This window comes from Rhinoraja longicauda, chromosome 29 (genome assembly GCF_053455715.1).
Source record: "Rhinoraja longicauda isolate Sanriku21f chromosome 29, sRhiLon1.1, whole genome shotgun sequence".
In the NCBI taxonomy this organism is placed as follows: Eukaryota; Metazoa; Chordata; class Chondrichthyes; order Rajiformes; family Arhynchobatidae; genus Rhinoraja; species Rhinoraja longicauda.
In genome coordinates, this window is record NC_135981.1 from 15,587,601 (window position 1) to 15,605,232 (window position 17,632).

The 17,632-nt window shown below is 41.3% G+C and overlaps 2 protein-coding genes across 5 annotated transcripts in view; one reads left to right on the forward strand and one right to left on the reverse strand.

Moving 5' to 3' along the window:
- Nucleotides 1–12,612, reverse strand: part of LOC144607482 (breast cancer type 1 susceptibility protein homolog) — a 70,867-nt gene extending 58,255 nt beyond the window's left edge. The window contains exons 1-5 of one of the 2 annotated variants that reach the window (XM_078424357.1): nt 12,322–12,612; nt 9,164–9,377; nt 7,108–7,198; nt 6,479–6,532; nt 3,318–3,395 (exon numbers count right to left, since the gene is read on the reverse strand). In XM_078424357.1, the coding sequence (XP_078280483.1) occupies nt 3,318–3,395; nt 6,479–6,532; nt 7,108–7,187 (212 nt within the window). In that variant the 5' untranslated portion in view covers nt 7,188–7,198; nt 9,164–9,377; nt 12,322–12,612. The remainder of the gene's footprint in view (nt 1–3,317; nt 3,396–6,478; nt 6,533–7,107; nt 7,199–9,163; nt 9,378–12,321) is intronic. The other variant, XM_078424356.1, reaches the window with a different exon arrangement.
- The window catches only part of nbr1a (NBR1 autophagy cargo receptor a), a 49,090-nt gene continuing 43,899 nt past the window's right edge, over nt 12,442–17,632 (forward strand). For 2 of the 3 annotated variants that reach the window (XR_013549107.1, XM_078424359.1), the window contains exon 1: nt 12,442–12,761. Coding sequence is in view for 2 of the 3 variants with exons in the window: in XM_078424359.1 (XP_078280485.1) it covers nt 12,657–12,761 (105 nt within the window). In the remaining variant the exon portion in view is untranslated. The remainder of the gene's footprint in view (nt 12,762–17,632) is intronic. The other variant, XM_078424358.1, reaches the window with a different exon arrangement.

Here is a 17,632-nt window from a genome sequence, read left to right on the forward strand (position 1 = left end):
AAATAGGGAACGAGAATTGGAAGAGCAAATATGTAAGGAGATAGCAGATATTAGTAGTAAGCACAGAGTAGCGATTGTGGGTGATTTCAATTTTCCGTACATAGACTGGGAATCACATTCTGTTAAAGGACTGGATGGTTTGGAGTTTGTAAAATGTGTGCAGGATAGTTTTTTGCAGCAATACGTAGAGGTACCTACCAGAGAAGGGGCAGTGTTGGACCTCCTGTTGGGAAATGAGACGGGTCAGGTGACGGAGGTATGTGTTGAGGAGCACTTTGGGTCTAGTGATCACAATGCCATTAGTCTCAATATAATTATGGAGAAGGTCAAATCTGGACCAAGGGTTGAGATTTTGGATTGGAGAAAGGCTAATTTTGAGGAGATGAGAAAGGATTTAAAAGGAGTGAAATGGGACTTTTTGTTTTATGAAAAGGATATAATAGAGAAATGGAGGATATTTAAAGGTGAAATTTTGAGAGTACAGAGTCTTTATGTCCCTGTTCGGTGGAAAGGAAAGAATAATAATTTGAAAGAGCCATGGTTTTCCAGGGAAATTGGACACTTGGTTCGGAAAAAGAGGGAGATATACAATAAATATAAGCGGCAGGGAGTAAATGAGGTTCTTGAGGAATATAAAGAATGTAAAAGGAATCTTAAGAAGGAAATTAGAAAAGCGAAAAAAAGATATGAGGCTGCTTTGGCAAGTAATGTAAAAGTAAACCCCAAGGGGTTCTACAGATATGTCAATAGCAAAAGGATAGCGAGGGATAAAATTGGTCCATTAGAGAGTCAGAGTGGACAGCTATGTGCTGAGCCGGAAGAAATGGGGGAGATATTAAACAATTTCTTTTCTTCGGTATTCACCGAGGAGAAGGATATTGAATTATGTGAGGTAAGCAAAACAAGTAGAGTAGTGATGGAAATTATGAGGATTAAAGAAGAGGAGGTACGGACACTTTTGAAAAATATAAAAGTGGATAAGTCTCCAGGTCCTGATAGGATATTCCCTAGGACATTGAGGGAAGTTAGTGCAGAAATAGCAGGGGCTATGACGGAAATATTTCAAACGTCATTAGAAACGGGGATGGTGCCTGAAGATTGGCGCATTGCGCATGTTGTGCCTTTGTTTAAAAAAGGTTCTAAAAGTAAACCTAGCAATTATAGACCTGTTAGTTTGACGTCTGTGGTGGGAAAATTAATGGAAAAGATACTTAGGGACAATATATATAATTATTTGGATAAACAAGGCCTGATTAGAAACAGTCAACATGGATTTGTGCCTGGAAGGTCATGTTTGACTAATCTTCTTGAATTTTTTGAAGAGGTTACCAGGGAAATTGATAAGGGCAAGGCTGTGGATGTTGTCTATATGGACTTCAGTAAGGCATTTGACAAGGTTCCACATGGAAGGTTGATTAAGAAGGTTAAATCGTTGGGTATTAATAGTGAGGTTGCAAGATGGATTCAACAATGGCTGAATGGGAGATACCAGAGGGTAATGGTTGACAATTGTATGTCAGGTTGGAGGCCAGTGTCTAGTGGAGTACCCCAAGGATCTGTGTTGGGTCCACTGTTGTTTGTCATTTACATTAATGATCTGGATGATGGTGTGGCAAATTGGATTAGTAAATATGCAGATGATACTAAGATAGGTGGTGTAGTTAATAATGAAGTAGAGTTTCAAAGTCTACAGAGAGATTTGAGCCTTTTGGAAGGGTGGGCTGAAAGATGGCAGATGGAGTTTAATGCTGATAAGTGTGAGGTGCTGCATTTTGGTAGGACAAATCAAAATAGGACGTACAGGGTAAATGGTAGGGAATTGAGGAATGCAGTGGAACAGAGGGATCTGGGAATAACTGTGCATTGTTCCCTGAAGGTGGAATCTCATGTGGATAGGGTGGTGAAGAAGGCGTTTGGTATGCTTGCCTTTATAAATCAGAGCATCGAATATAGAAGTTGGGATGTAATGTTAAAATTGTACAAGGCATTGGTGAGGCCGAATCTGGAGTATGGTGTGCAGTTCTGGTCGCCAAATTATAGGAAGGATGTCGACAAAATGGAGAGGGTACAGAGGAGATTTACTAGAATGTTGCCTGGGTTTCAGCACTTAAGCTACAGAGAGAGGTTGAACAGGTTGGGTCTTTATTCTTTGGAGCGTAGAAGGTTGAGGGGGGACTTGATAGAGGTTTTTAAAATTTTAAGAGGGACGGACAGAGTTGACGTGGGTAGGCTTTTCCCTTTGAGAGTGGGGAAGATTCCAACAAGGGGACATAGCTTCAGAATTGAGGGACAAAAGTTTAGGGGTAACATCTTTACTCAGAGGGTGGTGGCTGTATGGAATGGGCTTCCGGTGGAAGTGGTGGAGGCAGGCTCGATTTTATTATTTAAGAGTAAATTGGATAGGTATATGGATAAGAGGGGATTGGAGGGTTATGGTCTGAGAACAGGTAGATGAGACTAGGTCAGAGAGAGTGGTCGGCATGGACTGGTAGGGCCGAACGGGCCTGTTTCCGTGCTGTAGTTGTTATATGGTTATATGGTTATAACTCAGCGGGTAAGGCAGCATCTCTGGAGAGAAGGAATAGGTGACGTTCAGGGTCGAGACCCTTCTTCAGTCTGACTACCTTCTAGCACAATGAATGTGGCTGTAGCCTAGATATTTTAAGTATAAATGATAATTACACAACTTTTATATTAACCACAGCGAAAACTTACAAGGGAAATAAAAAGCTAACATTTAAAAACACAGCTGCCATCACTTCGCACTGTCTTTACTCAATGCATTGCATTCAATGCTCACAACGTGGCCACCTCCAAATCAGAGACCAAATGCAGACTGGGCTCCCCAGACTGACCCTTCATCAGAACAAAAGCCAGAATCAGTTTAAGAGGGGGTGGGGGGTGCACTGTTTTGGTACAAAAAGAATATCTCCAATTGGTTAAAATAATATAGCCATTAAGGGGAAGTGAGGCTCCTTTAACTAGGCAAAGTGTTAGTAACGGTGTGCAGTCTCGATAACATTGCATAGTGCATCCCAAAGGGGCATGACCAGCAGGCCAGACTTTATAAAAAGTAAATGGAAACAAGGATGGCGAGCAAAAATGGCTAGTCCTGATACGACGAGAAAGAGCGAGCTATTCAAAATTTGAGAATTACATATCAAGTCCTGTAGGCTTCAAAGTGCTAAGCTGAAAAATGTTCCTCCACTTTGCACTGGGCTTCTTTATAACTGCACAGGAAACCACTAACCTAGGGCTTCGGCTTTTCAACTTACACAAAATGTTTTGATATACTTTTTACCTTAGCACTGACCTACCTCTTGGTAAGTTGGTTCTTGCACAGTGGGCACAGTATACTGCCTTTTCTCTTGCCAAACAGCTTCAATATACAAAACCTTATTTAAAGAAATGTAAAAAGTCACCCAGGGAAAAGAAAACATCCGCACACATGAAGGGTCTTAATAAATACACAAGACCATTACTCATTGGGAACTCTTCAAAGATAAACCTGCAAAACAAAGTAGACACAAATTCTGCTTTCTAATCGCTTCCAATCCCTGACTAGTGTTTAAAAGTTGCATTAAACCTATGCAACGTTTAAAATTCTGGTCTTTCTTCCTTATATATCACATGGTTATTTCTGAAATATAGTGATGAAATTGAACTACAAATCTGCCTTATCTACAGAGGTTATTTGGAAAAATAGTGGGGTTTATCTAAAGGCACCAGCAGCAGTGATGAAGTAAGAGATGGCAAAACTAACCGTACTACTATAAGAAGGGGGGAAAAGCAGCAAGGAATTGCAGACGATTGAGTCCAACATCAGTGGTGGGGGAAATGCTAGACACCATTATAAATGATGCAATTGGACAAAGTTAGCACGGGTTTATGAAGCGGAAAATCAAGTTCAGCAAATCGACTGGAATTTTCTAGGATGTAACGGTAGATTAGGTAAGAGAGAACCAGCGGATGTGGCACTGTGTAAGTTTCAAATGCTTTTGATGAATCCCACACAAGGGGTTGCTATGTACAATTAAAGCATACAGGATATAATCTGCCACAGACTGAGAATTGCTTTACTTGCAGGAAAAAAGATAGAAGGTACAAATGAAGCTTTTACCAGGAGGCAGGCGAGGAAATGGAGAGAAGGAATAACCATATTTTGAAGCAGGAATTAACATGTAGCAAACAGTACGTGTAACATGTGGCACATAGAGTAGCCTGCGCGCATACTTGCACTGGTACAGTGCATACAATGCTAACTTGCAGTAGTTGTGGAGATAATGTTGTTGTACAGTACGTTGTTTGTCTTTCTGAAGAGGATTTAAGCACCACAGCAACAGCATAACAACATTCAAAGTTAGACAACACCTAGAATAAAGCAGCTAGTTTGAATGGCACCTACCTACTATGCTAAACAATCATTCTCTCCACAACTACTGCAAGCACACATTGTACGTACTATACCAGTAGCCCAGGCTACTCTGACAGCACCTCCCAAATCCGCAACCTCCATCACGGTGAAGGACAAGGCCTTCGGTCACATGTGAACACAACACCCTCATATTTCTCTCAAAATCGTATACCAACCAATCGTGGAAATATATCTCTGCTCTTTCATTGTTGCCAAATGTAAATCTTGAAACTTTCTCCACATGTTAAACAAGGAAATGGAAGTCCAGTTAAACAAGTACTTTGGTTCTGTCTTCACTAAGAAAGACACATACAATCAACCAGAAATACTCGAGGATGTTGGGGGGGGGGGGGGGGAGGAATTGAAGGAAATCCACATTAGCCAGGAAATGGTGTTTGGTAAACAGCTGGGACTGAAGGCAGATAACTCCCCAGGGCCTGATGATCTGCATCCCAGAGTACTCAAGGAGGTGGCCCTAGAAATCGTGGATGCATTGGTGATCATTTTCCAATGTCCTAGAGACTCTGGATCAGTTGCTGTGGACAGGAGGGTAGTTAATGTAACCCCACTTTTTAAGAAATAAGGGAGAGAGAAAACAGAGAGTTATAGACCAATTAACCTGACATCATTAGTGGGGAAGATGCTTGAGTTGATTATTAAAGATGTTAAGGCAGCGCATTGGGAAAGCAGTAACGGGATTGGTCACGGTCAGCATGGATTTATAATAATAATAATAATCCATTTATTTTATATAGCGCCTTATCACATGCTCAATGAAGGGGAAATCATGCTTGACTAATCTTCTGGAATTTTTTTGAGGATGTAACAAGTAGAATGGATAAAGGAGAACCAGTGGATGTGGTGTATCTGGACTTTCAAAAAGCCTTTGACAAGGTCCCACACAAAATATTAGTGTGCAAAAATAGAGCACATGGTTTTGGGGGCAGGGTATTGACCTAGATAGAGAACTGGTTGACAGACAGAAAGCAAAGTAGGAATTAATGGGTCCTTTTCAGAATGGCAGGCAGCGACTAGTGGGGTACCGCAAGGCTCAGTGCTGGGACCCCAGTTATTTACAATATATATCAACGATTGAGACGAAGGAATTAAATGTAACATCAAGTTTGCGGATGACACAAGCTGAGTGGCAGTGTGAGCTGCGAGAAGGATGCTATGAGGCTACAGGATGACTTGGGATAGGTTGGGTGGGTGAGCAGATGCATGGCAGATGCAGTATAATGTAGATAAATGTGAGGTTATCCACTCTGGTGGCAAGAACAAGGCGGCAGTTTATTATTTGAATGGTGTCAGATTAGGAAAAGGGGAGGTGCACCAATGTCCTTATACATCAGTCATTGAAAGTAAGTATGCAGGTACAGCAGGCAGTGAAGAAAGCAAATGGCATGTTGGCCTTCATAGTGAGAGGATTTGAGTATAGGAGCAAGGAGGTCCTACTGTAGTTGTACAGGGCCCTGTTGAGACCACACCTCAGTATTGTGTGCAGTTTTGGTCTCCTAATTTGAGGAAGGACACTCTTGCCATTGAGGGAGTGCAACGTAGGTTCACCGAGTTAATTCTCGTGATGGCGGAACTGACATAAAATGAAAGAATGGATCGACTGGGCTTCGAATGGATCGAATGGATTCACTGGAATTTAGAAGGATGAAAGGGGATCTTATAGAAACATAAAATTCTCAAGGGATTGGACAGACTAGATGCAGGAAAAATGTTGGTGGAGTCCAGAACCATGGGTCACAGTTTAAGCATAAGGGGTAGGCATTTAGGACTGAGATGAGGAAAAACGTTTTCACCCAGAGAGTTGTGAATCTGTGGAATTCTCTGCCACAGAAGGGAGTGGAGGCCAATTCACTGGATGTTTTCAAGAGAGCAATATAGCTCTGGGCTAATGGAATCAAGGGATATGGGGAGAACAGGGTACTGATTTTAGATGATCAGCCAGGATCATATTGAATGTTGGTGCTGGCTCAAAGGGCCGAATGGCCTACGCTTGCACCTATTTTCTATGACACTAGTTCAGAAACAGAAAATAACAATTTTACTTACCTACAGAACTGATGGTCACATTTGGTTGACACGGGTTCTTTAATTAATTCTAAGCTAAAATAAAAAAGGGATATTAATTTCACAAATGAGTATCAAACATAAAACACATTGAAGCAAAACAGCATAAGCAACTTTGAATGATAGCAAGAGCTTTAATTTCTTGTTATTAAAGCAAATATTAGGTTAATGATACTGGAATGCAGAAGGGTGAGGTAGAGGGATTTACCTCAATATTTAACTATTTTATTTTAAATACTTTGAAATAATCAAAACTATTTGGAAATAATTAACCAAAGCAATGTTTTTATACATAGTTTCTCGGTTGATTTTATAATTCCAAAATGTTCTGTGAACTCAGGAGTGCCACAGATCTTGGTACAAGTATCAAGAGCATCCTCAATACAAAAGTTGTCATGTCCTGGCAAAATCCGATACCATAAGGGTTTTTAAAAATTATTGGGAGAAAGCAGTCTGTAGGCATAATCAAATAGTATCCCAATTTTTCGTCCAAAAATATACATTTGTATACTAACCAACCGGAAATATATTTTTCATAAATGCATTCAAAATAGTGAAAAGGTCACACCTTTCAATTTCTGCCAACGCAGGTGTACAAAATTGATACTTACCATATCGGACATTCCAAATTCTTCAACATTAACGACAAAACCTTGTGCACGTGTTCAATTTCTGACTTGCACAAAGACATTTTATTTATCTCTGCAAATAGATAAGTGCATTAAAGAACTTTATAATTTCTGTTTTTAATCCAAAATTTAGCAAGATGACAATCTATATACTAAAACTCTCATTTGTTTGTTTATTTGTTTGTTCCTGAACTACAGCCTAAACGGTACACGATAGCACGACAATTTTAGGTCTACCTTACTCACTGTCATCCCTTTGGTGCAAATGGAAACGGTTTCATTGAAATCGGTGTTATATTTTGAAAGCTATTCACATTTTTAAGTTTAAATCTATCTCCTAGGGAGGGAGGGGGGTGGAGAGGATAAGGGGGGGGGAGGAGAAAGTGGGGAGGAAAGGGGTGGTGAAGGGGGTAGGGAGGTGAGGGGGGGAGAGGAGGTGAGGGGGAGAGGTGAGGGGGGAGAGGTGAGGGGGGGAGGTGAGGGGGGGAGGCGAGGGAAGGTGAGGTGAGGGGGGGAGGTGAGGGGGGGAGGTGAGGGGAAAATAGTGAAAAGGAAAATAGTGCTGATAATATATCATTTTCAAAACGTAATATATTGTTATTCAATCTAAAACTAAGGTCTTAAACATATATAAACCATGAAGTTATGAGACATGAGCTGGCTGTGGTAAATTGGGGAAATATATTGCAAAATGTGACTGGACAGGAAAGGGAAGCATTAAAAAAAAAAGGCACTATTTGAAAAAAGCCTACTCCTTTAAAGATAGACCAAAAACAAAAGTGGTCAGTCAGTCTGTGGCTGACAGGAGCAATAATAATAATAATAATATATTTATTTTATATAGCGCCTTAACACATGCACAAAGCGCTTTACAAATACAATTAACATAGAAACAAACAGACAAACAGACAAACTATCCTGACGGAAAAGCGGCGAATAATCAACGCCAGCGTCCTCTCACGTCAGGACAATATAAATGAAGGACAATATAAATCTAAGGAGGAGATTTCAGGCATGTGAGTGAGGTAACACAAAGAGGAAAAGAGTCGAGGGCTTGCGCGAGGCGTACAAAGGGGGTCAAATAAATGGGGAAATTTTTGAAAATGTACACCAAAAATTACCATTTTCAAGCCTCTTTTAGTGCATTTCAAAGTAAAAACAGACATTACAAAATAGTGTGAATATGTCATGTATACCAATAACATTTTGAAGTAAATTTGCACATTAATTAATAATCAGCCCAAAAAGGTGGTAATTGGCTTTTCTGCTGTGTTATATATTTTAACCCTGTCTTAATTAATTTAGTTATATAATCTTACACTTAAATTTAATATTTAATTACAGTTCCATCACTGATTTTCTGGCACTCTTGGTTTCATAGCTTTGCTGGTTTATCCAGCAGGTCAAGGAAATCGGCTATGGGGATAGATGTGCTGGCTTCAGCTGGGTTGGAGTTCCAGGGCCCCGGGCATAGGTTGCAAATTCAACCAACCAATTGGCCATGGAAGTCCCGATGAGGTCGAGATTGACTGCCTTGCCCAGCCTAGATGCCACATTTTCGGAGAGACTTCCAGGGCGTGCGGGGGGGGATTTCTCGCGGAAACCCTAGCGACCTCTAGCAGAACCCCAGTGTTCATTACAAGTCTATACATCGTTTCCCCCCCCCCCTTTTTTTTCGATCCCATTTCTCCGTTTATTTGGCATAGTGAAAAACACGGAAATCATGCAAAAGGCACGGAAAATGGATTTTAAAAACACGGAAATCCACATGCCTGAGATTTAGAGTTGCCAGGTACAGCACTAGTGGGATAGGGAGCAGTTTTAAACTCAAGGAATATCCAGAAATTGATTTTAAGAAAGCAAGGTAGAAAATGAGAGTAAACTCATCTAAGAGATTATTTAGTTTAGAGATACAGCACGGAAACAGGCCCTTTCGGCCCACTGGGTCCGCGCCGACCAGTGATCCCCCACGCATTAACACTATCCTACATCCACTAGGGACAATTTTTACATTTACCAAGCCAATTAACCTACAAACCTGTATGTCTTTGGAGCGTGAGAGGAAAACCGAAGATCTCGGAGAAAACCCACACGGTCACGGGGAGAACGTACAAACTCCGCACAGACAGCACCCGTAGAAGGAATCGAACCCGTGTATCCGGCTCTGCATTCGCTGTAAGGCAGCAACTCTACTGCTGCACCACCGTGACTGGTGCAAATGGAAGAAACCCAGTGAGCACAAATCTGGGCCCCTGCAGACAAAAGGTGGGAGAATTCATAACAGGAAATTAAACAAGTGTGTTTCTGTCTTCACGGAAGATAAACAAAATCTAGGGAGACTGAGAAACTGAAGAAAATTCCCACATTTAAAAAACCTATTAATTTGTATGGCAAAGATTTGTGAAGACCAAACAATCTACAACCTCGAGTTCTGAGAAATGATCTGTGAATGCTGCCAGAACAGCTAAACATTTTCAGCATTTCCTGTTTTCATTTCAGATTTCCAGCATTGGCATTTATTTTTGGTGGTTGCAGAGAACGTGGGTCCTCTGCTTATCATCTTCCACAATTTCCATACATTCTGGAATTGTCCCAGCAGATTGACAACCTCATTATTTATAGAAGGAGGGAAAGAGAAAACAGAAGAGGAAGAGGAAACCTGTTAGTTGAACATTAATGGTAGGGAAAATACTGCACTCTGCAAAGGATAAAACAATTGAATACAGTACTGCACATTGATGAAGAATAGGTTAGCATGAACTCCAGATGAAAATCACGATGATGAAATCTTTGAGGACATGATTAGCCGAATAGGTGAAGGGGACCAGCAGATGCAGTGTATTTGGATTCTCAGAAGCGCTGGAATAAGTCTCATGCAAGAGATTGTATAATTACATCAAAGATAAACTTTAAGACTAAAATGGGTCTTTTCTCAGGTTCACAGGCTGTGATTGTGGAGCACTGCAGGGAAACAGTGCTTGGGACCAGCCATTTACAATATGTACTTCAACAAATATTTGTACAAAAAGTTATCAAATAAGCAGTGTTCAATCGCTGCATGGAAAAGTAGAGGACACAAATGGATTTTGACTTTCACAGGTTCGTCAAAATTAGCAACACCAAACATTTTTTTGACAGGCTTAATGGATGGTCTATTAAGTAAACAACATTGGCCACAGGATGCTTGATGCAAGTTTCAGCTCGTACATTTCAGCTTTCCTAAATGAGTGTAGGAAATAACTGCATATGCTGGTTTAAATCGAAGGTGGACACAAAATGCATCTCTGGAGAGAAGGAATGGGTGACGTTTTGGGTCGAGACCCTTCTTCAGTCTCGACCCGAAACGTCACCCATCTCTCCAGAAATGCTGCCTATCCCGCTGAGTTACTCCAGCATTTTGTGTCTACCTTCCTAAATGAGTAGTTTGCTTTCAACATAACAAGCATCTCATATGTAGATACGCACGCACACACACACGCACTGGTGGGGACCTGGAACATGGGTGGTGGTGGAGGTAGATGGGGTGGTGGTAGTTAGATAAAATAGTAGCGTTTAAGAGGATTTTGGATAAACACTAGAGAGGATAGAGGGATATGGATCACATACCGACAGATGCGATCAATTTAACTTGGCATCATGTTCAGCACAAACATTGTGGCCGATGAGCCAACTTCTGTGCTGTACTGTTCTATGTTCTACACGTGTTCTAAGTAACAATGCGAGTGCTTGAATTGCCTTGGGATGGAAGTCTATGGACCAAGTGCTGATAAATGGGATTATTGTAGCAGGATACTTGGTCACCATGGACATGATTCTTGTATGACTATAATCCATCCTCACACAGTAATCCTACCATTCCAGCAATTCATTCTTCAATGACAAGTATATCCTTTCCTGAGTATGGAGTTCAAAACTATACACATTACTTCACATATTGTCAAACTAAATTGTTATAACAATGTACCGCAGTCGTTGGTTTATACCAAAGAGAGACACAAAATGTTATCATTAGTTGGTGCAAAAGGACTGAAAGGTGATTTTGTCGACTTTTATAAAAGTACCTGCATGATGGTCAGTTTTTTTCCCCAACTTAAGGGAAGGCTGAAATTAGAAGCCATTAATTTAAGGTGAGAGAGGAACACAGTATGGTGGGTAGTGCAATAAGCTGCAAGAAGTGGCAGAGGCACATACAATTGTAACATTTAAAATATATTTCAACAACTACACGGATGGAATGGTTGGAGTGTTATGGGCCAATCATAACTTCAGCATTTCACTTCTTCATCATCTCCCAATAACATAAAATTGATAAATTACCATAAATTACGTGGAGAAATTGCATTTTAAATGAGCTCAATCAAAAAGCACACTATTGGTAGTTTCATACACTGACCTTCTTTCCCTCTCTCACCTTCCTCCATTCTCTTTCCCTCCACAACATTCATCGACCCATATGGTCAAGAACATCTGGACTGCGCTACCAGAGGAAGCCATAGAAACCGATACAATGAAACGACAGGTACGTGTTGGGAAAAGTTCAGAGATAGGGGTCAAATGGGACTAACCGAATATGGCATGGCAAGATGGGCCAGTTTCTGTGGTGTACAACTTTATGACTCTTATTGTATTAACATCAGCACATAGGCTTCAAAGCACAAACTGTTGTACTTTCAGCCTGTTTTATTCTGTGTTCAGTCAGATGTGTCCGGCCTCACCACCCGTGTAACGCAATAGCCCTCCCACTGACTGACACTACTGAGGAAGGGTCTCGACCCAAAACGTCGCCCATTCCTTCTCCCCTGAGATGCTGCCTGACCTGCTGAGTTACTCCAGCATTTTGTGAATAACTACTACAGATAATGTCAGCCTGCCCACCGCCCGCACTGACGGCGAAGCCAGAGATCCCATCCCTTGCCTTGCACAGTACCTGTCCCGACCGGTGCTTCGACCCGGAGGAGTCGCAATCCCAACACACGATAAAAAACCACCACCACATCTACAACAACTCGACTCAACAGCGAGCCGTCGCCGCCATATTTTGTTTTTCCCGCATTTCTGCGGCATCACGTGACACCCACCGCGTCACAACACGTGACGCGATTACGCACGCGTGACGCAAGGCCGATTGTACGTCATGACGCTAAACAGAGAGAGAGAGGGGGGGGTTCGGCTTTGAAGTTAAATTTATCTCCTCACGGCTGCGAATGTCCCATCACGCCGCGCTTCCTAGTCACGGTACCCATTTCTCCTCGACGTATCGCCGTGTTTTTTGGCCGCTGGCGGGTGATAACCGAGTGTGATATTTGATAAAGATGTGGCGGAAGAGGACGCTTCCTGTCAGCTGACGCGGCGGTGTTTACCGCGGTGGGTGCTGGGAGGGGTGGGCGGTGTGAGGTAAACAGAGGCGAGGGCGGCCGAGGAGCGACACCGACACCACCGCTACCACCACCACCGTACAGCCCCGCTCTGAGCGAGGGCAGGCGGAGCGCCGCGCACACCTCACCGGCTCCGGCACTGGCACCGCGGGGGGTATGGAGACACAGATCCAGCTGTGCGTCAGCTGCGGCGCCCACACACAGACTTTCCTGGTGTGCGGCTCGGCGGCGACGACGACGTGGGCCGACCTGGAGGCGATGGTGAGTGCGGGAGAAGCCCAGCCCGAGCCGCAGGCCCCTGGTTGCCCACCGGGCCCTGGCTGGGGTTGTCGGGGAGACCGCCTCCGCGCCCCCACCCCCGCGGCTCTGGGAAGTCATCCTTGTATCGTCCGCCCAAACGCCGTCTGAAGGAGGGTCTCGACCCGAAATGTCACCCATTCCTTCTCTCCGGAAATGCTGCCTGTCCCGCTGAGTTACTCCAACATTTTCGGTGTAAACCAGCCGTCGTACATATGGTGTTTGCATTTGTTGTTGTGGCGGCGATCGGATTGTTATTTTATTTTAATTAAACCACGACATCCTGGGGCTACTTTCCTCCTTTTGCCCAACATTTTGTATCAGTATGCCAAGCATTTCCATGCTGGAATGACATTACAAGATTACATAAAGGCTATGGCACAGTGAATCCTTAACGTTTAGTTAGAAGAATAAAGCATCGTGCTGAATTCGCTACACTTTTTATTCTATGACCCTTCAGCCCTTCTTCCTTCAAATGCTCCTCCGGTTTTCATTGAATACTGCTTTCGAATCTATCTTTTCCATCATACCTAATTATATTTTGGGTAGGGCAGTTTTTCCTCACTTGACCTCTAATTCTTTTGTCATTACATGCCGTCCCATTCTTGAGTCCCAAGTCTCTACCTGGTCTCTCCAGGCCTTTACCAGTCTTATACTTTTGACAGGTCGTCTCAAAATGTCCTGACCCGGGGGAACTCTCCGCTTTTCTATTCTATTCGTTTAACATCTTGGGCATCATTGGAGTAAATGTCTTCTACACCCTCTCTGAGGTCTTTGCATCCCTCTTTAATCGTGACGGGACACGGTCCAGTCATGGCTGAAATAATGTTTTTAAAACAGTTTGTCATGACTTGCTTGATCATGTATTTCCCTCCCTCCTTACCACCCCATCTCTCATCACCCTCCCCCCCTCCCTCCACCCTCCATCCTCAACACATCCCTCCCTCCACCACTCCCTCCCCCTCGATCACTCCACACCTCCCTCCCCCAAACCTCCCTCTCCCTCCCTCCCCCCTTCACTCCCTCACCCCCTCCCGGATACAATGGAAACCCTAAGAGGACGGGCCAAAGGGGAGAGTGTGGGGAGAGTAAGAGTGGGGATGGGGGACGAGAGAATGGGGGAGTGGGGAATGGGCCCAACGGGCCCACTTTGTCTAGTGTATTCTAAATCTCTGTTAAAAAACTCACGATCCCATGTGTTTTTCAACCACAGTCTCGACTTGCCTTATTGAGTTCACTTGATTTATGCACATATACATGCAGATTCCCCCCTCCACTTGTCCCCTTTTGAGAATTATGTTCAATATTTTGTATAGCTTCTCATTTTTTCTACTGACACAAATACTTAGCATTTATCTGTTAAATATTGTTACCACATGTCTGCCAATTCTATCAGCCTGAATGTACCACTTGTCACCGCTTCGTGATTTACTGTGTGGTTCCAAGTTTTGTGTTGGGTGTCAATTCAGAAACTTTGGTTTGTCCAATATTCACAGGTGCTGGAAATGCCAAATTTGGCCAATAGGCTTAAATCTAGATAAATCAAAGATGTGGCATATTTACCATGTCCACCACATTGCCCTCTATTTTGTCACCAGAAAAATGAGTTACAGGCAAACCAATACTAGATTGCAATATTGCTGGTGACTGTTAATTGTCTGTAATCATCATTTCTATAAGCTTCTCTACTACTGAGGTGAAATCGATTGGCCTGTGAAGTTGGGTTAATCCTTGCATTACTTTTTGAATAAGATTGTAATATTAACAACTCTGGTCTTCGGAGACCTTACACAATTTATCACAGTTTCTAAAAAATTACAAATTCATAGCTTAATGTCAGCTAAATTATGTTTTACTGTTTCACAAATCTAGGTGCAATATGTTCCTTTCAGGCATTAGTATTAACATTTCTTTTAGAACTAAAACTATTGTACATTAATTCATTACCCCTTATGTTCTTAATTAAAGGAACCATTTTATTTAAATGAGGTGTAGATCAGTTTATTATTTCCTCGATAATAAGCTGTTATCCTATTTAGTGCTTTTCACTGATTGGGTGCCTGATTGATTTTCCTTAAATGTATGCTAATGTTTCCTATGCATGCCCATTTTACAATAGAAGCATTGTGATGTGGCATTACTGTGGGTGTAGCCAAGAATGGTGTACAATGCAAGGTCCAGAATCTGTTGATACTGTTGTGTATTCTGACTAATGCTGGTATAATAGATCCCCTGGCATTAATTTTATGTGGCTGTGCTAGTTAAAGAATATTTGGTAGGCAGGCTTTCTGGCTTTCCATATGGCACTGATTTGATTTTTGGCAAATCCGGCAGCTATTGAGTGAACAAGAGAGCGAACAATAGAACGATGGCTGAAGAGGTTGATAACTTTTCGTACAAGATGAAATAAATTTGAACCTGGCATTTTTAAAATAGGTTGTATACTAGTAACTTTTATCTTTCTGTTAAGCCCACCCCTGAGGGATAGTAAATATTTTGCATTCAAATATGGTTCCCATCAGAGAAATGTAATTTAAGAGCTAAACTATTGTTTTTTGATGCATGGCTGCAATGTAAAGACCATCTTTCTGTTATTATTTTTAAATGTTAAGAAGCTGGGTCTTTGTCTTGTTTGGACTTGGCTTTTCAACGTTTAGCTTGTCTTTTCTTGGGTAGGTTAGAATTTTGTAGCCGTGCGTCAATTTTACTTGATCCTTTTGGTTTCTGTCATTCAGTTGGATATATTGTGCTGAATCGTTTCTTTTACTTCAAGTGCTGTCATGAAGCATCAGTGGTGGATAATTTGTGATTTCTCCCTTTGAGGTATTGCTTCCTTGGGCTACAATCACGGGTTTGTTCTTAATGAATTGAATGACGAAGCATCTTTGTTTTTACTGAAGTTCCTTAAAAATAAGGAAGGTGTTGGAAACTAAAGAAATGCAACAATTGAAACCGAGAGTAATCCACAAAATTTAAGAGTTTGTTCTAACTATTCTCTTCTAGTAAATGGTTGAATTCCTGAAAATAGTTTGGGTGTTCTATCAGGAAAAGTTTCAAAGTACAAAATCGCAAAATATTTAAGAGGCAGATTTTTTTTATTACCAGTTCTAAAATGTTATGAAACCCAGAATTTTACTGTACCAAGCACACGTGACAATAAAGAATCAATCCATCAATGTTAAAATATGATTGATTGTAACATCTACTGCCTTCGACACCTTTTAATATAGTATAATTCATGATCCTGTAGTAATGCAGTGTTTTTGAATTTTGTGCTGAGCCAGAAAGCTTTTTCATAGCAAGGTCTACAAACAGCAATGTAAAATGCTGCGTGATCTATTTTTAGTGATTATTTTGAACAGTGTTTTATAAGAATATCAGTAATAACTCAATGATCATCTTAGCATAAAACTAATCATTTTTTAATTGAGCTGAACAAACAAACAAGATATTGTGTGATGTTTAAGTCTGAGAAGATCTATCAGCATTTTTGCATTAATTAATTTTTCAAGCCCTAAAGCAAATATTGAGGAACCTCTTTCTGAGGCGAGAGTACTTTCAGTGAGTCACACTGATACTTATATTTAAAACTCAAAAACGTGCTGATTAAGCAGCCCAGCAGACCCACTCCATCTATAAAGCTAGCTTGATAGTTCTGTCACGGGGCAGATTGCGTGTCTTCCACTCCCCACGTCCCTAATTTCTGCACATCCCCAATCCTGGACTTGTCACTTTAATTTCATGTTTCATGTATCTTGTTGTGTTTTATGACTGTTGGCAGACCAATTTCCCTCCTGGGATAAATAAAGTTCTATTGTGTCATGTATGTTGACGAAAGCAATTCTTTCTTCGCCCCCCCCCCCTTGGGTCTATTATGTCATTGCTGATGCTGCAAATATTCCATTAAAGGACTTTTTTGGGCTAATTTTCTAAACCTGCACCAATTCAAGATGCTATGCAAAATATTGAATGGAACTTGATTACTCCAATTTGAATTCAAGAGTATAAAATATTTTGATCATAATTGAGATTTTATCAAAATATATGTAATATATTGCTAGGGTACCAAAGCAAGAACAGGATTGTTTTTTTCTTTTCCATCCTTTGCACCATAACTTGGTTGATAAAGCTTAAAGTGCAAACTGATGAGATGTGTGTCTAAATATATTAAAGCATCTGTACAGGTGCAGTACAAAGTGCCATGTACAGGATGCTATGGGAGACATGGTTCAGTTATGCACAATAACATTTTGGGGGCTCTGCGACTCAAGGCTTCACAGTCTCTGCAAATGCACAAAGCATTTCATATTCTTTCACAATCTGTCAGAGTTTGTGGAAAGATGAATTTGGGCTGTGTATAGAGGATAAGTTTGGGAGGAATAGGGATGGATACGTTAATTTTGTGCCTGGTGTATCTGTGTGCATGCTTATTGTGCATGTGAATTATATATGATGATGGAGCCAGTTGTGTTTAATAATAGTTAATTCACAACAATTTCTGGGGCAATATTAAGAGTATTAAAATATTAATTAATAGTTAAATGTTTTAGTTGTGATTGAAAACATCAAGTTTATGAATCCATGACATAGGAGAATGACACAAATATTGAGCAAGTCAGACAGCATCTTTGGTGAAAGAGTTAGCTAATAATCTTTTAATATGACCTGAACTATATTTGCAACAGCTTGAGCTTTCCCCAACAGGCATGGAATGCAGCGTTGCATCTGCATAATTGTATAAAGTTGTGCACATAAGGAGAGAATGAAAAATGTGAATTATCTTAGGACATTAAGACGCTGTACAAGGGCCTGTTGCCTTTTTGGTACAGATTTGA